Source organism: Heterodontus francisci, chromosome 13 (assembly GCF_036365525.1).
Source record: "Heterodontus francisci isolate sHetFra1 chromosome 13, sHetFra1.hap1, whole genome shotgun sequence".
NCBI classification, from domain to species: domain Eukaryota; kingdom Metazoa; phylum Chordata; class Chondrichthyes; order Heterodontiformes; family Heterodontidae; genus Heterodontus; species Heterodontus francisci.
This window is the reverse complement of record NC_090383.1, coordinates 21,797,043-21,820,597: the sequence shown is the minus strand read 5'-3', so window position 1 is coordinate 21,820,597 and position 23,555 is coordinate 21,797,043. Positions and strand designations below refer to the sequence as shown.

General features: G+C 48.9%; 1 protein-coding gene across 1 annotated transcript in view; it reads left to right on the top strand.

Annotated features, from left to right (window-relative positions):
• Positions 1-3,462: 3,462 nt before the first annotated feature.
• Positions 3,463-23,555, top strand: part of lrp11 (low density lipoprotein receptor-related protein 11) — a 37,462-nt gene continuing 17,369 nt past the window's right edge. The window contains exons 1-3 of the mRNA XM_068044514.1: positions 3,463-4,134; positions 5,365-5,522; positions 15,812-15,953. Of these exons, the coding sequence (XP_067900615.1) occupies positions 3,594-4,134; positions 5,365-5,522; positions 15,812-15,953 (841 nt within the window). The 5' untranslated portion in view covers positions 3,463-3,593. The remainder of the gene's footprint in view (positions 4,135-5,364; positions 5,523-15,811; positions 15,954-23,555) is intronic.

Genomic DNA, 23,555 nt, shown 5'->3' with positions numbered 1-23,555 from the left:
TCCCCTCCTCATTCTCCCGTCCCTTCCCCAACCCCCTCCACCACCCATCCCTTCCCTCCTCCACATCCCTTTCATCCCTTCGCCCCACCAATCCCCCTCCCGTCCCTTCCCCCTGCCACATCCACCTCCTGTCCCTTTCCCCTTCCACATCCCCCTCCCATCCCTTCCCCCTTCCACATCCCCCTCCCATCCCTTCCCTCCTCCACATCCCCCTCTCCCTCCCCTCTTCCACATCCCCCTCTCCCTCCCCTCCACATCCCTCTCCCATCCCTTCCCACCCCCGATCCCCCTTCCGTCCATTCCCCCGCATCCCCCTCCCGTCCCTTCCCCCGTCCATCCCTCTCCCCTCTCTTCCCCCGTCCATCCCTCTCCCCTCTCCCCCCAGCAGTCCCTTGCCCATCCCTTCCCCCCAACCCCACGCCATCTCTTCTCTTCCCCCCCAATCCCCCTCCCATCCCTTCCCCCCCCACATCCCCCTCCCGTCCCTTCCCCCCCTCCACATCCCCCTCTCCACATCCCCCTCCTGTCCCTTTCCCCTGCCACATCCCCCTCCCATCCCTTCCCTCCTCCACATCCCCCTCTCCCTCCCCTCTTCCACATCCCCCTCTCCCTCCCCTCCACATCCCTCTCCCATCCCTTCCCACCCCCGATCCCCCTTCCGTCCATTCCCCCGCATCCCCCTCCCGTCCCTTCCCCCGTCCATCCCTCTCCCCTCTCTTCCCCCGTCCATCCCTCTCCCCTCTCTTCCCCCAGCAGTCCCTTGCCCATCCCTTCCCCCCCAACCCCACCCCCATGTCTTCTCTTCCCCCCCAATCCCCCTCCCGTCCCTTCCCCACTCCACATCCCCCTCCCGTCCTTCCCCCTCTCCACATCCCCCTCCCATCCCTTCCCTCCTCCACATCCCCCTCCCCCCAACATCCCTCTCCCGTCCCTTCCCCACCCCACTCCCGTCCCTTCCCACCCCCTAACCCCCTCCCGTCCCTTCCCCCGCATCCCCCTCCCGTCCCGTCCCCCCCAACCCCCTCCCGTCCCGTCCCCCCCATCCCCCTTTCGTCCTTCTGCCCCCACATCCCCCTCCCATCCTTCCCCCTCTCCACATCCCCCTCCCATCCCTTCCCTCCTCCACATCCCCCTCTCCCTCCCCTCCTCCACATCCCCTCTCCCTCCCCTCCTCCACATCCCCTCTCCTTCCCCTCCTTCACATCCCCCTCTCCCTCCCCACCACATCCCTCTCCCGTCCCTTCCCACCCTCTCCCCCGCAACCCCTCCCATCCCTTCCCCCGCATCCCCCTCCTGTCCCGCCCCCCCCCACATCCCCCTTTCGTCCTTCTGCCCCAACATCCCCCTTTCGTCCTTCTGCCCCAACATCCCCCTTTCGTCCTTCTGCCCCCACATCCCCCTCCCGTCCTTCCCCCTCTCCACATCCCCCTCCCATCCCTTCCCTCCTCCACATCCCCCTCTACCTCCCCTCCTCCACATCCCCCTCCCTCCCCTACATCCCCCTCTCCCTCCCCTCCTCCACATCCCCCTCCCTCCCCTACATCCCCCTCTCCCTCCCCTCCACCACATCCCCCTCTCCCTCCCCACCACATCCCTCTCCCGTCCCTTCCCACCCCCGATCCCCATTCCGTCCCTTCCCCCGCATCCCCCTCCCGTCCCTTCCCCCATCCATCCCTCTCCCCTCTCTTCCGCCAGCAGTCCCTTGCCCATCCCTTCCCCCCAACCCCTCCCCCATCTCTTCTCTTCTCCCCAATCCCCCTCCCATCCCTTCCCCGCCCCACATCCCCCTCTCGTCCCTTCCCTCCTCCACATCCCCCTCTCCCTCCCCGTCCCACCCCCGATCCCCCTTCCGGCCCTTCCCCTGCATCCCCCTCCCTTCCCTTCCCCCGCATCCCCCTCCCATCCCGTCCCCCCCATCCCCCTCCCATCCCGTCCCCCCATCCCCCTCTCGTCCTTCTGTCCCCACATCTCCCTCCCATCCTTCCCCCTCTCCACATCCCCCTCCAGTCCCTTCCCCCCTTACATTCCCCTCCCGTCCCTTCCCCACCCATCCCCCTCCCCTTCCTTCGCCCCCATCCCCCTCCCCTCCCGTCCCTTCCCCCATCCCCTTCCTCCACCCGTCTCTTCCCTCCTCCACAACCCTTCCCGTCCCTTCCCCCCACCAATCCCCATCCTGTCCCCACCCCACATCCCCCTCCCCTCCCTCGCATCCCCCTCCCGTCCCTTCCCCCGCATCCCCCTCCCGTCCCTTCTCCCGTCTATCCCTCTCCCCTCCCTTCTCCCAGCCGTCCCCCCAAACCCTCCCCCATCTCTTCTCTACCCCCCAATCCCCCTCCCATCCCTTCCCACCCCCGATCCCCCTTCCATCCCTTCCCCACTCCACTCCCGTCCCTTCCCCCGCATCCCCCTCCCCCCCCAATCCCCCTCCCGTCCACCCCATCCCCCTCCCGTCCCCCCCATCCTTCCTCCCCCATTCCCCTCCCTTCCCCCCCCATCCCCCTCCCGTCCCCCCCCATCCTTCCTCCCCCATTCCCCTCCCTTCCCCCCGCATCCCCCTCCCGTCTCTTCCCCCGCATCCCCCTCCCGTCTCTTCCCCCGCATCCCCCTCCCGTCCCTTCCCCCCATTCCCCTCCCATCCCTTCCCCTGTCCATCCCTCTCCCCTCCTTCCACCAGCCGTCCCTGCCCCATCCCTTCCCCCCAACCCCTGCCCCATCTCTTCTCCCCCCCATCCCCCTCCCGTCCCTTCCCCCCAACCCTATCTCTTCTCTTCCCCCCATCCCCCTCCCGTCCCTTCCCCCCATCCCCCTCCCGTCCCTTACCCCCCATCTCCCTCCCCTCCCTTACCCCCCATCTCCCTCCCCCCCTCCCATCCCATCTCTTCTCCCCATCCTCGTCCCATCCCTTCCCCCACATCCCTCTCCCGTCCCTTCCCCACCCCACTCCCGTCCCTTCCCCACCCCCGATCCCCCTCCCGTCCCTCCCCACCCCCGATCCCCCTCCCTTCCCTCCCACATCCCCCTCCCGTCCTCCCCCCCACATCCCCCTCCCGTCCTTCCCTCCCCACATCCCCCCTGTCCCTTCCCACCCCCATCCCATCCCCCACCCCTTCCCACCCCCATCCCCAGCCCCTTCCCACCCCCATCCCAACCCACCCCCTTCTGTCCCTTCTCCCCCTCCCGTCCATTCCTCTCCCCATCCATCACCCTCCTCCATTCCCCGTCCCTTCCTCCATATCCCCGCTCCTCCATCCCGTCTCCATCCCTTTCTCCCTTCATCCCCCGTCCCTTCCCTCCATCCCCCTGTTCCTTCTCCCACCATCCTTTCCCCCCATCCCCCCCTATTCTACCCTCCCGTCCCTTCCCCTCCCCCCGACTCCTTTTCGTTTTCCTGGTTTCTCCCTCCATCTTTCGGGACCTTCCTCCTTCCCTTATTCTCTGATCCCTCCCTCTCATTGGTCCCTCCCTCGGCTTCCCTGTCTCCAGTCTCTCTTGCTCTCTGTATTCGCGGCCCAGCCCCTCGGCTGGTACCGTGCCACTTCTCTGTTCCCCGCCCAGACCATGAGCCGCTGACACCTTCGCCGTCCCTGTGAACCATGCCCGGAGCGTTGCCGCTGGCCTGCCGGCTGCTGGCGGCCTTCATGTGGCTGAGGACGGCGGCAAGTACTGGTGCCGGGCCAGGAGCGGGGGCGCTGATGCTCAGGGAGTTCCGCCAGCAGCTCCGGAAGGCCGGCGAAGGCTGGGGCCCAGAGCCCGAGGCCTCCGGCCAGTGCGACTCCGGCTTCGGCCTAATGCAGGACTACATCATCCGGACCCGGGACTCGCTGAGTGCTGGGGCCACCTTCCTCAGCGCCCCGGCCGGCGTCATTAGCCCGGCTCAGTGCCTGCGAGCCTGCTGCGGCTTCCCGAGCTGCACGGTGGCCGTGGTGGAGAGGGTCTGGGGAGGAGGCCGAAGCCTGGACTGGGCTCGGGGCCTGGAGCCCAGGCCGAACACGCCGCCCGCCCTCAGCTGCTACCTCTTCAACTGCACCAACCGAGGCAGCGACGTTTGCCGTTTCTCCCCGCACAAGGGATACAGCAGCTTCACCCGGCCGCTCAACGCCAGCCAGCGCCCGGAGCCGCGTCGCCATGGCAACCGTAAGGGCCCCGCCGTCTACCTCAGCCGAGAGGATGCTCTTGACAGATGGTCTGCAGCATCGGACTGGCCTCTGCTGCTGTTACTGCTGCTGCCGGAATCCGGAGTTGCGCATTGCATGGTCCCAGTGATGTGATCTTGGCCCTGGAGCTGGACAGAATGGGGAACATTAGAGGGGGAACCCTCACACCATTCTGTACCCTTCAATAGATCAGCACAGGGGAGCAGATGAGCCCGTTTCTGTCCTGATCAAGGATGGTGGACAGGTTAAGGGATTCACAACCAATGTTCTACTGATCTAATGGGTCTGCTGAGTAGGATACAGGCAGTTCAGGTGCATAGCCTTTCGCCAGTTGTGTTTGATCATTTTCTTTGTGTGCGCCACCCTAAAAAGGTTCAATTGGGAGAACAGGAGGGTTGCCAAGCTTACGTTTGTATTCCCTCGTGTATAGAAGATGGAGAGATCGAATTGAGGTGTTTAAGACGATTAAAGGAGCTGAGAGTGTAGATAGAAACCACTTCCTTTGGGGGAGTCCAGAACAAGAAGTCATAACCTTAATATTAGAGCTGGGCATTCATGGGTGATATCAGGAGGCATGTCATAAAGCTGTTGATGCTGGCTCAATTGGAAATTTCAGAACTGAATTTGATTTTTGTTAAGCAAGGATATTAAGTGTTACAGAACCAAGGTAAATGGAGTTGAGATACAAATCAACCATAATCTAATGGATTGGCGGAACAGGCTCGAGGCTGAATGATCTCTCTCTGTTCCAAACTCCTTTCACAACCTCAGGACACCTCAAAGCCAGTTTGTGCATTGAATGTTCCCACAAACTGCAGTGAGATAATAACCAGATACCAGGGAGAACTCTCCTATTCTTCTTCAAAATAAATCTCTTACAGCCACCTGAGAGGGCAAATAAGTTCTCGATTTAATGTCTCATCCGAAAGAAGTCATCTCCAACAGTACAGCTTTCCTTCGGTGCTGTATTAGAGTGTCATCTTAGATTTTGTGCTCGTATCCCTGGAATGGGGCTCGAAGCCAGGACCTGCTGACTCAGGCGCAAGAGTGCTCCTAACTGAGCCATGGCTGACATTTGTCTGCAGAGTGCCTCACAATCTACCCCACTTTTAGAAGTGTTTGGTGCGTGCACTGCTCTAAAGCGCTGACTCCTTCAGATCTTGATGAGGTGATCTTATCTTTATCTTGCCATTTGTTTGCTCTTCTGCAGGAAATGATGAAGCCCCCCACTGCGATGCAGGACAGGACGTGATCTTGCTGCTGCCCACTGACTGGGTGCTGCTGGATGGAAGAGGCAGTGCTGACGATCAGGGAATTGTCCGTTATGAATGGACCTTACTGCAAGGAGATCCATCGGTTGATATGAAGGTATTTGATTACTAAGATACCACCCGTCAGGTTTTTCCGCACAGGTCTCTGGTGCATTCTCCCTGCACCTGGTGCAGTCCCCCCGAGGGGGAACTGTGCTGTTGAAGTACAACATAGCAATCGTCTTTACAATGTAATTTGCTCCAGTGAGGCAACCATTTTCTCCTCACTGGAATTTCACATTCAGCTGGACATCTGTGTGGCCTCACGAGTGTCATAGAGTCATAGATTCATAGAGTTATACAGCACAGAAACAGGCCCTTCAGCCCATCGTGTCTGTGCCGGCCATCAAGCACCTAACTATTCTAATCCCATTTTCCAGCACTTGGCCTGTAGCCTTGTATGCTATGGCGTTTCAAGTGCTCATCTAAATACTTCTTAAACGTGTGAGGGTTCCTGCCTCTACCACCCCTTCAGGCAGCGTATTCCAGATTCCAAGCACACTCTGGGTGAAAACATTTTTCCTCAAATCCCCTCTAAACCTCCTGCCCCTTACCTTAAATTATGCCCCCTGGTTATTAACCCCTCCGTTAAGGGAAAAAGTGTCTTCCTATCTAACCTATCAATGCCCCTCATAATTTTGTATAACTCAGTCAGGTCCCCCCTCATCCTCCTCTGTTCTAAGGAAAACAACCCTAACCTTTTCAGTCTCTCTTCAGAGCTGAAATGCTCCAGCCCAAGCAACATCCTGATGAATCTCCTCTGTACCCTCTCCAGTGCAATCACATCTTTCCTATCGTGTGGTGCCCAGAACGGTACACAGTACTCCAGCTGTGGCCGAACTAGCACTTTGTACAGCTCCATCATAACCTCCCTGCTCTTATATTCTATGCCTTAGCTAATAAATATCCCATATGCCTTCCTAACCACCTTATCTACCTGTGCTGCTGCCTTCAGTGATCTATGGAGAAGTACACCAAAGTCCCTCTGACCTTCTGTATTTCCTGGGGTCCTACCATCCACTGTATATTCCCTTGTCTTGTTAGTCCTCCCAAAATGCATCACCTCACACTTCTCAGGATTAAATTCCATTTGCCACTGCTCCGCCCATCTTACCAGCCCATCTATATCATCCTGTAATCTAAGGCTTTCCTCCTCACTATTTACAACACCATCAATTTTCGTGTCATCTGTGAACTTACTGATCATACCTCCAATATTCACGTCTAAATCATTAATGTACACTACAAACAGCAAGGGTCCCAGCACCGATCCCTGCGGTACACCACTCGTCACGGGCTTCCACTCGCAAAAACAACCCTCGACTATTACCCTCTGTTTCCTGCCACTAAGCCAATTTTGGATCCAATTTGCCAAATTGCCCTGGGTCCCATTGGCTCTCACCTTCTTAACCAAGCTCCCATGCGGGACCTTATCAAAAGCCTTACTGAAGTCCATGTAGACTACATCAACTACTTTACCCTCATCTACACATCTAGTTACCTCCTCAAAAAATTCAATCAAGTTAGTTAGACACGATCTCTCCCTGACAAAAGACTGTGACCTTCGAGTGCGCTGCTGTCACACTGCTGATATCACTGCCTGTTTTGGGACTGACTTGAAAATCTCCCCACTTGCATCTCATCAGATTCACCAATGTCCTTTGGGGAAGGAAATCTGCCGTCCTTACTTGTTTCGACCTACATGTGACTCCAGACCCACAGCAATGTGGCTGGCCCCTAACTGCCCTCTGAAATGGCCAAGCAAGCCACTCAGTTGTCTAGAGCAATTAGGGATGGACAACAAATGCAGGCCTTACCAGCGACGCTCACATCCCATGAAAGAATTAAAAAAATTCAAGTGTCTAATTCAGCATGGGAACTAAGGGAAAACCATTTTAAATATCAAAAACAGGGAAGTTGTTTCCGGCTTGCTGCACTGCTTATTTTAATCACCCATTTCAAATCTGATCTATTAAAAGATCATTTCCACTAGCAATGATTCTGTCATTTGATAAAGGAAAGAATTTGGAATTCATTCCAGCATAATTTAACTGGCTGTAAGAAAATCCTGAAATCTAGTTTGTTAGTATCATTTCCTTCTATGGAATGAACTACAGTATCTTTAATGAATTGAGTGAAGAAATTCATATGAATTAAAACACATCTGCTTCTGTTTATCTGACTGTGCTCTCCAGATTTCAATATCAATTACCAGTATGCAGGTGTGTGTTCTCTGTCCTCCTTGCTTGTTGTTACTGTGACACTCTGTAACATGTACACTGTTTGTATGAGATGTGAAGGACAAAGAAGTCAATAGTGGAGGACTGGCTCCAATTAATAATTTGCTAACAGCCCGCTGTGTGAGATAAGAGGTTCACAAACTCCATTGTGACCATGGCGACCTGCCATCATTTTACCTCGTACCTAATTATTTTATGCTAACATGCCTTAATTTAAAGGCGAGCATTTGGATAAAGCAGAATAATGGCTGAAGCACAACATTAGGAAATAGTAATTGATTCTTCAAACATACCATTCCTTCATGGCTGTCCTCAGTCTCACCTGCCTCTTCCCTGTAATGGCTGCACCCTTAGTCCATCTTCATCCATTGCTGTTCCTGACTTCACTTTTTCCTGTGATCTCAATTAGCTCTAACACATCTCTTTTGCCAAACAAGCTCAGATTTTCCCTTCATCTTCTTTTCTCTCTCTTCTGCAACAGCTTTCAACTCTATGACGTCTATCCAAGCTTTGAATACTACTCCAGCATTTAGGTAGGATAAGAGGTAAAGGACAAGAAATGCTGGAAATACTCAGCGTACTCACAAATGGCCACTAAACGGAAGCGCGGGGTCATGCTTTCAGACTGAGCGGAGGTGTTCTGCAAAGCGGTCACCCAGTCTGCATTTGGTCTCCCCAATGTAGAGGAGAGCACATTGTCAGCAGTGAATACAGTATACTACATTGAAAGAAGTATAAGTAAATCGCAGCTTCACCTGAAAGGAGTGTTTGGGGCCTTGGATAGTGAGGAGAGAGGAGGTAAATGGGCAGGTATTACACCTCCTGCGATTACAGGGGAAGGTGCCGTGGGAAGGGGACGAGGTGTTGGGGGTAATGGAGGAGCGGACCAGGGCGGAGGGAACGATCCCTTCGGAGTGCTGGCAGGGGAGGGGATGATGCATTTGGTAGTGGCATCGTGCTGGAGGTGGCAGAAATGGTGGAGGATGATCCTTTGGATGTGGAGACTGGTGGGGTGGAAAGTGAGGACAAGAGGAACCCTGTCGCGGTTCTGGGAGGGAGGGGAAGGGGTGAGGGTGGAGGTGCAGGAAATGGGCCAGACGCAGTTGAGGACCCTGTCAACCACAGTGGGGGGGAATTCTCGGTTGAGGAAAAAGGAAGATATATCAGAAGCACTGTCATGCAAGGTAGCATCAGCAGAGCAGATGCGTCGGAGACGGAGAAACTTGAAGAATGGAATGGAGTCATCAGTGTACAGGAAAAAGAGTTGGGGGAGGGGGCCTGACCAAGACTGGAACAAGGAATGTTCGACGTATCCCACAAAAAGACAGGCATAACTAGGACCCATGCGGGTACCCATAGCATCACCTTTTATTTGAAGGAAGTGAGTGGAGTTGAAGGAGAAGTTGTTCAATGTGAGAACAAGTTCAGCCAGGCAGAGGAGGGTGGTGGTGGATGGGGACTGGTTGGGCCTCTTTTTGAGGAAGAAGCGGAGAGCCCTCAAACCGTCCTGGTGGGGGATGGAGGTGTCGAGAGATTGGACGTCCATAGTGAAGGGGAGGCGGTTGAGGCCAGGAAACTGGAAATTGTCCAAATGACGTAGGATGTCAGAAGAGTCACGGATGTAGGTGGGAAGAGGCTGGACCAGGGGAGAAAAGATAGAGTCAAGATAGGAAGAAATAAGTTCAGTAGGGCAGGAACAGACTGAAACGATGGGTCTGCCGGGACAGTGCTGTTTGGGATTTTGGGAAGGAGGTAGAAGCGGGCTTTCTGGGGTTGCGGGACTATGAGGTTGGAAGCTGTAGAGGGAAGAAATCCAGAGGAGATGAGGTCAGTGACAGTCCTGTGGACAGTCGCTTGATGTTCGGTGGTGGGGTCATGACCCTTGTCCATTTCAACACTCCCCCCTGCTCTCATGCCCACATCTCTGTCCTGGGATTGCTGCAGTGTTCCATTGAACATCAACGCAAGCTCGAGGAACAGCATCTCATCTACCGATTAGGCAAGCTACAGCCTGCCGGACTGAACATTGAGTTCAATAATTTCAGAGCATGACGGGCCCCCCTTTTTATTTTTAGTGTTTTTACATTTTTTATGCGTTTATTTTATTTTACTTGTTTAGTTTGTTTCTACTGTGCCTACCCACTGTTTTTTTCATGTTTGTGCTTGGGGCCAGTCTGTTCAATTTTCTCTCCATTCACACCCTCTCTGTACTAACGCATTGTCTTTCAGCACACCATTAACATACCGTTTGTCTTTGCTCCATGACCTTCTGGTCAGTTATTCTCTGTGACCTTGTCTTATCAACACCTTCTGTTTTGTTATCTCTTGCCCCACCCCCACTTTACTTGCTTAAAACCTATTACATTTCGAATATTTGCCAGTTCTGATGAAGGGTCACTGACCTGAAACGTTAACTTGGTTTCTCTCTCCACAGATGCTGCCAGACCTGCTGAGTATTTCCAGCACTTATTGTTTTTATTTCAGATTTCCAGCATCTGCAGTATTTTGCTTTTATTATATAAGAGGTAAAGGATGTCATTTTATGGACAGTTCAAATGTTTGACCTCTCCCTTTGTCACAACCTTTAATTTACTCATTGCTGTTCTGGTCAGCACTCCTCTCAACTTTCCCTAGTAACTGTCCCCTATATGCTCCAAAATACCATCCTATTGTTACGACCAGGTGAGAAAGGGTTTAGGGGTTCCCTCTCAGCCTTTGCCTGGTCTAACCGTAACAGGATTTAATTTTAGAAACACTGTGTTTGTAGCTCCCCCTCAGTGAATCCTTGTTCACTGCTTTCCAATTGTAAGGCAAAGAAATCAATTAGACAGGTTTTATTAGATTTAAACAAAAAAGCTGGAAGTTTATTAATCTTAAACTCTAATTCAGTTAACGATTATGAGTACGCGATGCGACCACACTAGCATGCATACGCGATAAACACACGCAGATAGAGACAAAAAAGTAGATGCAATAAAGGGGAAATGTTTGAGGCAATATCTGGTAGTTATTTACAGTCCTTTAAGTTCAATGTGGGGTCTTTAGTTGCCGGTAAGTCGTGCTTTTCGTTGGGGCCCAGTGCACGCTTCAATTTGTTTCGATGTCATAGAGTCGTACAGCATAGAAACAGGCCCTCCGGCCCACCGCGTCCATGCCGACCATAATGCCTATCTATACTAATCCCACCTGCCTGCATTAATTCCATATCCCTCTATGCCTTACTCATTCAAGTACCTGTCCAGATGCCTCTTAAATGTCACTACTGTTCCTGCCACCACCACCTCCTCAGGCAGCTCATTCCAGATACCCACTATTCTTTGTGTGAATAATTTACCCCTTTGATCCCCTTTAAACCTCCTCCATCTCACCTTAAATCTATGCCCTCTAGTTTTAGTCACCCCTACCATGGGAAACAGACTCTGGCTATCTACCCTATCTATGCCTCTCATAATTTTATATACCTCTATCATGTCCCCTTTCAGCCTCCTTCGCTCCAGGGGAAACAGACCCAGCCTATCCAATCTCTCTTTATAACTCAAGCCCTCCAAATCAGGCAACATCTTTGTGAATAGGAGTCTTTTCTCTCTTGAGGTTTACGTGTCTTCACTGGGTCCGGAGGCTTGTGAGAAAGCGAGAGAGAGCCAGCCAGGAGAGAAGCTCACTTGTTCCAGGTTCAGTTGCAGTCTCTGCAGTCTGATCAAACTGTCCTGTGAGCACAATTCAGAAAGCCTGGACCAGCAGGTTAGTCATGTGACCAGCTGGTTTAACCACTCCTGTGTTTGTGGATTCCAAAGCTATCGATGAGGGTGGGGGGGGGGGGTGTGCTTTCTCTTACCCCAACAAGATGTGGATCACCATTGCCCAGCCCAATCTCTGTTAATTGAATCAGTGAGCAATTCTTTTGTCTCTCCAAGCACTGTCTCTTAGTATGCAAATGTCCTCCAGCCAGGTGTCTGGTGATCTCTTTTTAAACAAGTCATTTCTTCACTGCAGCAACAGTTTAAAATTAAAGTTCATACGACAAAATTAATGTGCCTTATTCTTGGCAGGTGGGGGTCTTCATGACACTATACACACTTCCTCCTCCCTACATTCTCACTGTGGGCCCAGCGCTCTTTTGGTTCTGTGACTTGCATTCTGCTGGTCTTGCTGTGGGTTAGTTTTATATATTTGTATATAAAAACTGCTGTTGGTTTCTGTTCAATAATGTGGAGTCTATTTCCTGGTTACATACTGTGATCAGAAAACCCCTGAACAGTTGTCACACGACTATCTGCCCTTGCAGGATTGCCAAATAATATGAAAGTAATGCAAAGTTCATGTGAAGTTTTATGTTTAACTGACTTTTGTTCAGCTGTTAATCATTAAAAATAGTGTGTGCTACACAGTGTGATTATCAGCCCAAAATCTAAAATGCAAACTCGAGTAATGACACATTACAAAACTGATATACAGCTAACAGCAAACCTCACACAAGCAACTTAAAGGAGAACTCAGTGCACCATAAAGTACTAAAATAAAGAAGTATTAAGTTGTGTTTTACTTAACATTGTCAGTTTGAGTCAGCTATGGCTCACCTCTGAGTTAGGAAGTTGTGGGTTCAAGTCCCATTCCAGAGGTATAAGCACAAAATCTAAGCTGACATTCCAGGGAGTAAAATAAAAGCAAAATACTGTGGATGCTGGAAATCTGAAAAAAAATAGAAAGTGCTGGTAATACTCAGCAGGTCTGGCAGCATCTGTGGAGAGAGGAACAGTTAACATTTCAGATCTGTGGCCTTTCATCAGAACCTTCATCTGATGAACGATCACAGACCTGAAACGTTAACTCTGTTTCTCTCTCCACAGATGCTGCCAGACCTGCTGAGTATTTCCAGCACTTTCTGTTTTTATTTTGTTGTGGAAAAATCTAACCACTCTCGAGTCCACAGGATTAAAGCAAATAAAGACTTTATTTCAAGCATATGCAAAGGAGAAGCTTCTGGTAACCCAAAGAACTTCTCAGTGATACAGAGTTTACTGCACACATTTATAGGATACAATAGTCATTACTCATTGATCTCACTACCCTGACTCATAACATGTTTACGACTGGATCAATGAACTGGATTGTATGGCCCCCAACTTTGACGCTGCTAGTTCCCATGTTTATTGTTGCTTGTCTAGTCTCTAATTTCCCCTATCTCTTTTCTTAGTGAAGCAAGGACAGCATATTTACACAGGCTGTTTGAGGCAATTAAGTACTGAGTTGTACAATCCCAGAATAATGGTCAAGTATCCCATCTGGCCAAAGGGTCCCTCACAACTACAGTGTTTCTTCTAAGAAACAGTGGGCGACACAGTGGCGCAGTGGTTAGCACCGCAGCCTCACAGCTCCAGCGACCCAGGTTCGATTCTGGGTACTGCCTGTGCGGAGTTTGCAAGTTCTCCCTGTGTCTGCGTGGGTTTCCTCTGGGTGCTCCAGTTTCCTCCCACCTCCAAAAGACTTGCAGGTTGATAGGTAAATTGGCCATTGTAAATTGCCCCTAGTGTAGGTAGGTGGTAGGAAAATGGTGGGGATGTGGTAGAGAATATGGGGTTAGTGTAGGGTTAGTATAAATGGGTGGTTGTTGGTCGGCACAGACTCGGTGGGCCGAAGGGCCTGTTTCAGTGCTGTATCTCTAAATGAAATAAATAAGATTATTAATGCATTCTAATGCTAAATCTACTAATGTTGACCCTTAGGGAGTGCTGCACTTTCAGAGGTGCTATCTTTCGGATTGAGATGTTAAACTGAGGTTCCATCTGCCCTCTCAGTTGGATGTAAAAGTAATTGCAGAAGAACTAGTGGGGAGTTGAAATTTTTTTCTCACCCAGAGATTGATGGGGTTCTGAAAGGGTGGTAGAAGCAAAAACCCTCATCGCATTTGAAAAATACTTGGAATTGTACTTGAAATGCCAAAACCTATAGGTCTAGGACCTAGAGCTGGAAAGTGGGATTAGGTTGAACAGCTCGTTTTTGGCTGGCACAGACACAGTGGGCTGAATGGCCTCCTGTACCATAAATTTTCTGTGTTTCTATATTTAAGAGATTCCATGGCACTATTTTGAAGAAGAGCAGGGAAGCTCGCCCCAATGTCCTGACTAACATTTATCCCTCAACCAACATCAGTAAAACAGCTCATCATTGTTATCATGGGACCTTGTATGCAAATTGGCTGCTGCATTTCCTACATTACAACAATGGCTACACTTCATAAAGTACTTATTGGCTGTCAAGTGCTTTGGGATATCCTGTGGTTATGAAAGGCGCTATATAAATGTAGGTCTTTCAAACAGTTACGGTAATTTAATACTGGTGATAATGCCGCACAGGTTCTAATTACTGTTATACTTCCACCCTTTACCACTGCATTCAGTCAACAAGAGTCCCTTCTGATCTGAAACTTCCAGCCCTTTACATATGCTTCTTTGACAGCACCTCCTGAACCCATGACCTCCCCACCTAGAAGGACAACAGCAGCAGGTGCATGGGAACACCAGCATTCCAAGTCACGCACCATCCCGACTTAGACATATATCATGGTTCCTTCATCATCACTGGGTCAAAATCCTGGCACTCCCTGCCGAACAGCATTGCAGGAGCACCTTCCCCACACAGGCTGCAGTGGTTCAAGTAGGTGGTTCACCACCTTCTCAAGGACAACAAGGGATAGGCAATAAGCGATACCCATATCCCAAGAATGTCTTTAAGAAAGTAGTAAATAGGAATAGTATCCCACAGGGCTAACAGCCACCCAAATTATTGAGACATTGTACCCCAGAGAATAATCATGCTGTCAACTATGCACTCCTGACCCCTCAAACAGGCAGCCAAATAAAACCTTAACACATTGATTGCTCAGGGTAAAACTACAAATTTATTCGCAAATTTAGGGTTGCACAGAAGTAAAAGGTGCAGATATGTACAAAAACTTATAAAACAACTGGTATAAATTAATCCATAAGAGTTCTAAAAAAAAAAATCATCAGAGGATCATTCATGCACAGTTGAATAAACAGTAGGGTTTCCTGGTATGAAGTTTAGGCATGAATACGGTTAGTGGTTTTGCCTCAAGCATAGAGTCCTATTTTGACTTCAGTTAAAAGTGGCTTGAAAATATGGGAGGGAGCTCAAGAAATATTCCTCGTAGCCAAACTGTTATATCCCGCCATACAGCCAATTTATCCACAAATCCAACTCCAATACTTCACTGGACTGTCAGCCAAGATCAAGTCTCCAACCAATTTATGCACAGTCAAATTCCACAAATAACAGTAAAATAAATGATCCAGTAGATCTATGCTTGTCGTTGCTGGATGAGGGCTGAATGTTGGCAGGGACTCGAGGAGAACTCTCCTGCTGTGCTTCGAATAGTGCCGCAGGATCTTTTACGCCCACCTGAGAGGGCAGACGGAGCCTCAGTTTAACCTCTTATCCGAAAGACTGCACCTCCAACAGAGGAGCACTCCCTCAGTACACAGACTGTCCACCATGAACTCCTGACCTCTCTAACAGGCAGTTTATTTATTTATTTATAGATACAGCACTGAAACAGCCCTTCAGCTCACCGAGTCTGTGCCGACCAAGAACCACCCATTTATACTAACCCTACAGTAATCCCGTATTCCCTATCACCTACCTACACGAGAGGCAATTTACAAGTCTTTGGCGGTGGGAGGAAACCGGAGCACCCGGCGAAAACCCACACGGTCACAGGGAGAACTTGCAAACTCCGCACAGGCAGTACCCAGAATTGAACCCGGGTCCCTGTAGCTGTGAGGCTGCGGTGCTAACCACTGCGCCACTGTGCCGCCCTACTGTTAAACACCACCATAACATATATTGCTCTCGTTAAAACTACCAATCATTTATTTGCAAACATTAGATTTACACAGAAGTGAAAATGTAATAGAAGTGTCAATCTGGATAATATGCTCTTGAGGCTTGAACCCTAGACCTTCTGACTCAGGCTGGTGTGCTACCACTGGCCATATCCGACATGTTCTAACCATTATGTGCTTTGACATGTTTTTAATAGCAAAGATTTAAAAAAAAAACTCCAGTGAATTTTTTTTGTCTCTGTCAGTCCCCGCAGCCAGGCATGTTGAAGTTGAGTGGCTTACGAGAGGGCATGTATGTGATTCAATTGTCGGTCACTGACACGATTGGACAAAAGAGTGATGACAATGTCACCGTCACTGTGATGCCGCCAAAGCACCAAACGACAGGTCAGTTCACCCATGAATTAACATGAAACCTGTGGCACTAAAGGACACACAGCCCATTTCCTGCTCTAAAGTATATAGGAAAAGGTGTCGGCCTATTAGCCTCTCGAGCCTAATCCATTCAGTTAATTCATGACTAATCTGTATCTTCACTCCATTTTCCCACCTTGGTTCCATAACCCTTAATAACCCTGCCTAACAAAAATCTATCAATCTCCATTTTGAAATTTTCAATTGACCAAGCATCCACTGCCTTTCTGGAGGAGAGAGTTTCACATTTTCCCTACCCTTTGTGTGAAGAAGTACTTCCTGACATTATCCTTGAATTGCCTAGCTCTAATTTTAAGATTATGCTCCCTTGTTGTGGACTCCCCAGCAGAGAAAATAGTTTCTCTCTATCTGTCCAATCAATTCCTTTAATCATCTTAAACACTTCAATTACCTCACCCTTAATCTTTTCTACTCAAGAAATTACAAGCTTAGTCTGTCCTCATAATTTAACCCTTTTTTCATCCTGGTATCATTCCAGTGAATGTGGGCTGCACTCCCTCCAAGGCCAAGGTACAATGCCCAGAACTGAACACAGTACTCTAAATGAGGTCTAACCAGAGCTTTGTATAACATACCATAACTTTCACCCCTGAGTATTCCAGCCCCTTTGAGATAAAGACTAAGATTCCATTAGCCTTTTTAATTATTTTGGCATCTTCACGGGTACCTTTTGTTAACTTTATGTGGTTCTCACATCACAGGATGGAAATACTTGTGAAGTATGTTTATAGAAAGCAGTGGAATTCCCTCAGGCATAGTATCGAAGTGTTCAAAAACCAGACTGCCATGAACCGACAGATGAGGTGTCCCTTCCTGTGCCCTGCTTGGTCTCAGCAGAGTGCTGTGCCCAGACATTGGAAGGGTTCAGTGTATATGGAGCCTCTGGTCAGCGCCCCATACTCAGCCGGAAGTTGCAGGCTGAAGCTGGCAAAAAACAGGATGCAACACAAATTCTGCAGCCATCCCTGGGGTGCTTGTACACCCACTCTCACTTAGAGCTCATAGGGCCCATTGTATCCGCTGACACTAGGGGTATGGCAGAACGCTGAACAAATGTGAAAATGAGATGGACGATCTAGTCCCCAGGAGTTTTTGTGTGATGGCAATAGGCGCCTAATGATTGAACTTAAATTGTGAGTGTTTGGCTCATCATTTCTTTCGGGAATTTCTACCTGGTGTCTTATTGGCTCTTCATGCCTAACTCCATTGAATACATTTAGATTAGAGATACAGCACTGAAACAGGCCCTTCGGCCCACCGAGTCTGTGCCGAACATCAACCACCCATTTATACTCATCCTACACTAATCCCATATTCCTACCAAACATCCCCACCTGTCCCTATATTTCCCTACCACCTACCTATACTAGTGACAATTTATAATGGCCAATTTACCTATCAACCTGCAAGTCTTTTGGCTTGTGGGAGGAAACCGGAGCACCCGGAGAAAACCCACGCAGACACAGGGAGAACTTGCAAACTCCACACAGGCAGTACCCGGAATCGAACCCGGGTCCCTGGAGCTGTGAGGCTGCGGTGCTAACCACTGCGCCACTGTGCCGCCCTTTATTGTCCATTCCTAGTTAAGGTTACCAACCCATACTGGATTTTTTAGGTGTCTCCAGGAAATAAAGATTAACCTCCTGTGAGCAACTGAGGGAGGAAAAAAATAGGTACGTCTGAAAAAAAAAATAAGTGAGGAGAGAAAAGACTAATTCTAAAAGAGGAAATAGACATTTTATTAGATCATGAATGGGCAGCTTAGATCTATTGCTAGCATTTCCTGCACCATGTGGGAACTGCAGGACACCACGTGTCTTGGGGGACCATGTGTAAAGGAAGTGTCTCCAGCTGTTTGAGCTTGAGCTCAGGGTTTCCAAGCTTGAGGGGCAGCTGGAGGCACTGCAGAGCATCAGGGAAGCAGAGAGTTTTTTGGATCGTATGTTCCAAAAGTTGGCCACCCCACAGGCAGAGAGAGTTCAGGATAGTTTATGGGTGGCTATCCAGAAGTGTAGGAAGGGGCAGGAAGTGTTGGAGTCTTCGTGATGTGTACCACTCTCATACTGGTACTCACATTGCATTGGAGACTGCTGGGAGTGAGGACACCTTGAAGGAGTACAGTCTAGACCATGGCACCAATGGGCAAGGGACTGCCCAGGGGGATCAGCAAAGCATAGGACTGCAGTTATTGTAAGAGATTCCATAGTTCAGGGCACAGACAGGTGTTTCTGTAACCGTCATCGTGAATCCCTCATGGTGTGTTGCCTCCCTGATGCCAGGGTAAAGGACATCACAGAGAAGGTACAGAATATTCTGCAGGGGGGAGTGAGCCAGAAGTTGTGGTACACGTTGGTACCAATGACAGAGAGGGCAGGTATTGAGGTCCTACTGTCAGATTTTCAGGAGCTGGGAGGAAGTTTAAAAAGTGTATGTAATGTAGTAATCTCTGGACCACTCCCAGTGCCATGTGCCAGCGAGAGTAGAAATAGAAAGATAGGGAGGATCAATGCATGGCTTCAGGCATGGTGCAGGAGGGAGGGCTTCGATTCTTAGGGCAGAAGGAGGCACCTATTGAAAAAGGGATGGGTTACAGCTCAACCGCACTGGGACCAGTGTCCTCACGGGGAGGTTCACTAGCATGGTTGAGGAGGGTTTAAACTAGATTGGCAGGTGGGTGGGTACCAGCATATTGAAAAAGAAAAGAGGAATAAGATGCATAAAGGAGTGAGAGTGTTGGATAGTACTAGAGGAGGAAGTACCATGTTAGATAGGAGCAGACTAAGAAAGACTACGAAGAATACAAGACAGGTTTAGAATGCATGCATGTAAACAGAAAGTATAGTGAATAAGATCAGTGAGCTACAAGTGCAAATAGCCATGTGAGAATATGATGTAGTGACAATAATGGAAACATGGCTTAAAAATAATAAGGACTGGGCAATTAATATTCACTAATACAATGTGTTTAGAAAAGATAGGGAAGGAAAAAAGTGAGGTAGGGTGGTAGTACTGATTAGAGAAAATATTGTAGTGTTGGAAAGAAAGGACGTCCTTGAGGCAAGGACAGAACCTATTTGGTTAGATTTGAGAAGTAAAATGTGTATGATCACACATCTGGGGATATTCTGTAGGCCTCCAAATAGTGAGAGAGAGATAGAGGAGCAAATATTCAGGAAAATCAGAGATGTGCAAAGACTATAGAGTGGTGATGTTGGGGGACTTTATTCCAATTGATATTTGGGTAATTAATATCAGATGTTACGACCGACCGCTCCAATCAAAGCCCCCAATCAAAATATATGATTCTGATTGTGATGGGAGAAACGCACTGATAATTCAATCCTGTCGCTCCACAGATCGCCTAACATATAATTTAAAACTTTCCAAATTAAAGAAAGACCCTGCCAAATTGCACCATCTATTAACCCCCGAATGAGGCTAACCAACGAGGTGCCTTTAAATCAACAAATTAACTCTTTAATTAGAAGAGCTAAATTCTTAAAACACTATGAAGATATAAACAACATTTTAAATAGAAAAAATTAGAGTCGTTGCAAATTTATAGTCCAATGTTGTTTGAAGTCCTTACAGAATGTTGCTTGAAGTCCTCACAGTCGTCTGATGGGGAAAAAAGGTTCTTCCATAGTAGAACAGTCCATAGTCTAACTTCAGCAGTAGGTGATGCTTTCCTTCTCCAGCGAATTTCAACATTTAACGACTTGCAAACACTTTCAATAGAATCAATTTGACTTTAGAGTTTTTGAGGGATAACAGATTGTCACAGTCTAACTTCCCTTGCTTCAGTTTAAATTACCAGAGATCTCTGTTTTGGCTTGACATTTTTAGAATTTTGAGAGATAGTAATTAATAGACAAAAATCCTATTCCTTCAGTTTAAATGGTTGAGAGCTCTTTTTCAAGTGCTAAACACCACAGCTGTCTGTGTCCGTGTCCTCTGTGTCTGTGTGTTCTGTTAGAACAAACTGTCTTCAACTAAAAGCCAGTTCAAAATTGAATTGTAACAAATGTATCGCTTGCTACTCACTCCCAGTGGCTGTATCTATGGTAACAAGAATGTACCCTTTGAATCGCAGTCTCCAAATGGCTGTTTCTAATGGCAACCGAAAATGCACCTTTCTATAACTCCTGAGACTTGCTGGTTCTTAAAGCAGTAATGATTCTTAGCAAGCCTTAAAGGCAAACCACATATTCCCGGAAAAAAAACTACAGGACCATAACATAAAATAAAGGGAAAGGAAGGGGAGGAATTTCTGAAATGTGTTCTGAAGAACTTCATTGACCAGTATGTTCTTGGTCCAGCTAGGAAGAAGGCATTGCTGGATCTGGTGCTGGGGAATGAAATGGACTAGGTATCTGTGGGAGAACACTTGGGTAAGCGTGATCATTGTATCATAAGGTGTAGATTAGTAATTGAGAAGAGCAAGGAACAACCTAAAGTAGAAATTCTAAATTGGGATGAGAGGGGATCTAACCAGTGTAAAATGGAACCAAAGACTGACAGGAAAAACTGTAACAGAACAATGGGTGATCTTTAAGTTAGGGATGTTTCAAGTACAGCATAGATATATTCCAACAAGAGGGAAAGGCAGGGGAACCAAAGCCAGGGCTCCTTGGATGACGAGGGAGATACAGAATTTGATGAAACAAAAAAGAGGGTGTATGATGCATGTCAGGTGAATTCTTCAAGTGAGAAACATGCCAAATGCAGTAAGTTGAGAGAGGAAGTGAAGAGGAAAATAAGCCTGGCAAAGAGAGAATATTAGAATAGAATGGCAGTTAACATAATAGGTTAGCCAAAAATCTTCTACCAACATGTAAATAGTAAGCGGGTTGTAAGAGATGGGATGGGGCCTATTAGCAACAAAGAAGGTGATATATGCTTAGAGGCACAGGGCAAGGCTAGAATACTTAATGAGTACTTTGCATCGATTGGTCTTTACTAAAAAAGAGGATGCTGACAAAGTATTGATAGAAGCGGACATGGTAGAGGAAATGGATGGGGTGGCAATTGATAGGTAGGATTACTGGAAAGGCTGGCTATGCTTAGAGTGGATAAGTTGTCTGGACTGTATGGTTTGTATCCCAAGTTGCCAAGGGAAGTGGGGTTGTAGATACCGGAAGCTCTTTCCATAATCTTCCAATCTTCCCTAGATACGGGGAAGGTGCCAGAGGATTGGAAAATAACAAATGTGACAGTCTTGTTTAAAAAAGGGTGTAAGGACATACCTAGTAACTACAGGCAGGTCAGTTTAATGTCAGTGGTGGATAAGGTTTTGGAAATAATGAGGAAAAAAATTAACAGGTACTTGGAGATGTTTGAGTAAATTAAGGAGAGCCAGCACAAATTTGTAAAAGGCAGATCATGGCCGGGATTTTATCTGGGCAACGGGGGGTTTTCTTGCCGTGCTTCCTGTACAGCGACAAGTCCGCCCACCACTCGGCTAATTGGGGAGGCAGGATGAGGCCCTTAATTGCGAATTAATTGCCCACTTAAGAGCCTCAATTAGCAGCGGGTGGGAAGGCCACTGATTTCCCTCCCCGGACTTAATTTTGGCAGAGGCAGAAGGTTGCGGGGTCCTCCCTGCCTTGAACAAGACTTTACTCTTTCTTAAACAAAACTGCCACATTTGTCACTTTCCAATCCTCTGGCACCTTCCCCGTATCTAGCTAGGGAAGATTGGAAGATTATAGCAAGACTTTCCGGTATCTACAACCCTACTTCCCTTGGCAACTTGGGATACAAACCATCCGGACCAGACAACGTATCCACTCTAAGCATAGCCAGCCTTTCCAGTACATCCTACCTATCAATTGCCACCCCATCCCACCTGATTATGTGCTCTCCCCGCCTCCAAACCTTCCACAGGGAGAGCATAAAACTCCCCCCCCCCCCCCAATGTTTGACTAATCTAATTGAATTTTTTATGAAGTAACAGAGAATGTTGATGAAGGGAATGCAGTGGAGTAATCTATATAAATTTTAAGAAAGCATTTGACAAAGTATCACATAAAGAACTGGTTAACAAAATTGAGACTGATGGAATAGGAAGGTCAGTGTCAGCTTGGATAAGAAAATTGGCTTAAGGATAGAAAACAGCAAGTCATGGTGGATGGTTGTTTTTCAGACTGGAGGATGGTAGACAGTAGTGTTTCCCAAGGGTCAGTGCTTGGACCACTGCTCTTTTGATATATATAAATGACTTGGATATTGGAATATGGAGTAAAATTTCAAAATTTGCCGATGGTACCAAACTTGGAGGTATGGCAAACAGTGAGGATGATATCAATCAAGACATAGGCTAGCAGAATGGGCAGACAAGTGGCAGATGGAATTTAATGCAGAGAAGTGTGGGGTGATGCATTTTGGCAGAAGGAATATGGAGATGCAATATATACTTAATGGCACAGTTCTAAAGAACGTGTAGGGACAGAGGGACCTGAGGGTTCATGTGCTTAGATCTTTGAAAATGACAGGACATATTGAGTGAGTAATTAGCAAAGTATATGGGATCTTGGGCTTCATAAATAGAGGTATTGGCCGGAATTTTATGCCGTCCCAGCGGGTTGGATGGTGGCGTGTGGGCGGCGTAAAATTGATCGGCAGGCTCCGTGAGGTCTAACCGCCCCGATTCCGCCTCCAACCAAGTTTATGGAGGTCCGGTGGGGGGGGGTGAGAAGCAGCCCGCCCGCCCAAGGCCAATGAAGACCCTTAAGTGGCCACTTAACAGCCACTTAAGGGCCCTCGCCCAGCTCCACGGGTATTTTACCCGTGGCAAGTAGGTATGCCGGGGACGTGAAAGACCACCCAGCTATAGCTGACGGCCTTTCCTCACCCGGGGGGGGGCCTGGCAATCAGGCACAGGGTGCCCGATTGAGGGCCGCCCCCGCCTCCCAACCCAACCCCGGGATCCAAGACGCCCCCTCTCCCCCTAAACGACCACCCTAGCCTCACCAGGGCACGACCGATTCCCCTGGTGAGGCTGCCCAAACTTACCTTCTGTCCCGGTTCCATTGTGTCCTCCTCAGTCGGCTGGGCTGCAGTCTCAGCAGTGGCCACCGCTCCCGATGGCGCTGCTGAGACTAAGAGCTGCTGGCCCGGTGATTGGCCGACAGCTCACTGAGGCGGGACCTCCTTCCTCAAGTGGGTGGAAGTCCCGCCTCGGGCCAGTTGAAGCCTGGGGATCCGTAAAATACGGGACGGATCCCCAGGCTAGGCGGGAGCGGGAGTGGCACCGACATTTACGTCGGAGTCCGGCTCCCGTCCGCCCAGCGTAATATTCCAGCCATTCAGTGCAAAAGCAGGGAGGTTATGCTGAACCTTTATAAAACTTTGGGTAGGCCACAACTGGAGCATTGCATCCAGGTGGTCACCAGACTTTAGGAAGGATGTGAGAGTCCTTGGGACGGTGTAGAGAAGATTTACCAGAATGGCTCCAGGGATGAGGGAATCTAGCTACATGGTCAGGTTGGAGAAGCTGGGGTTGTTCTTCTTGGTTCAAAGGAGGTTGAGGGCAGATCTGATAGAGGTACAAAA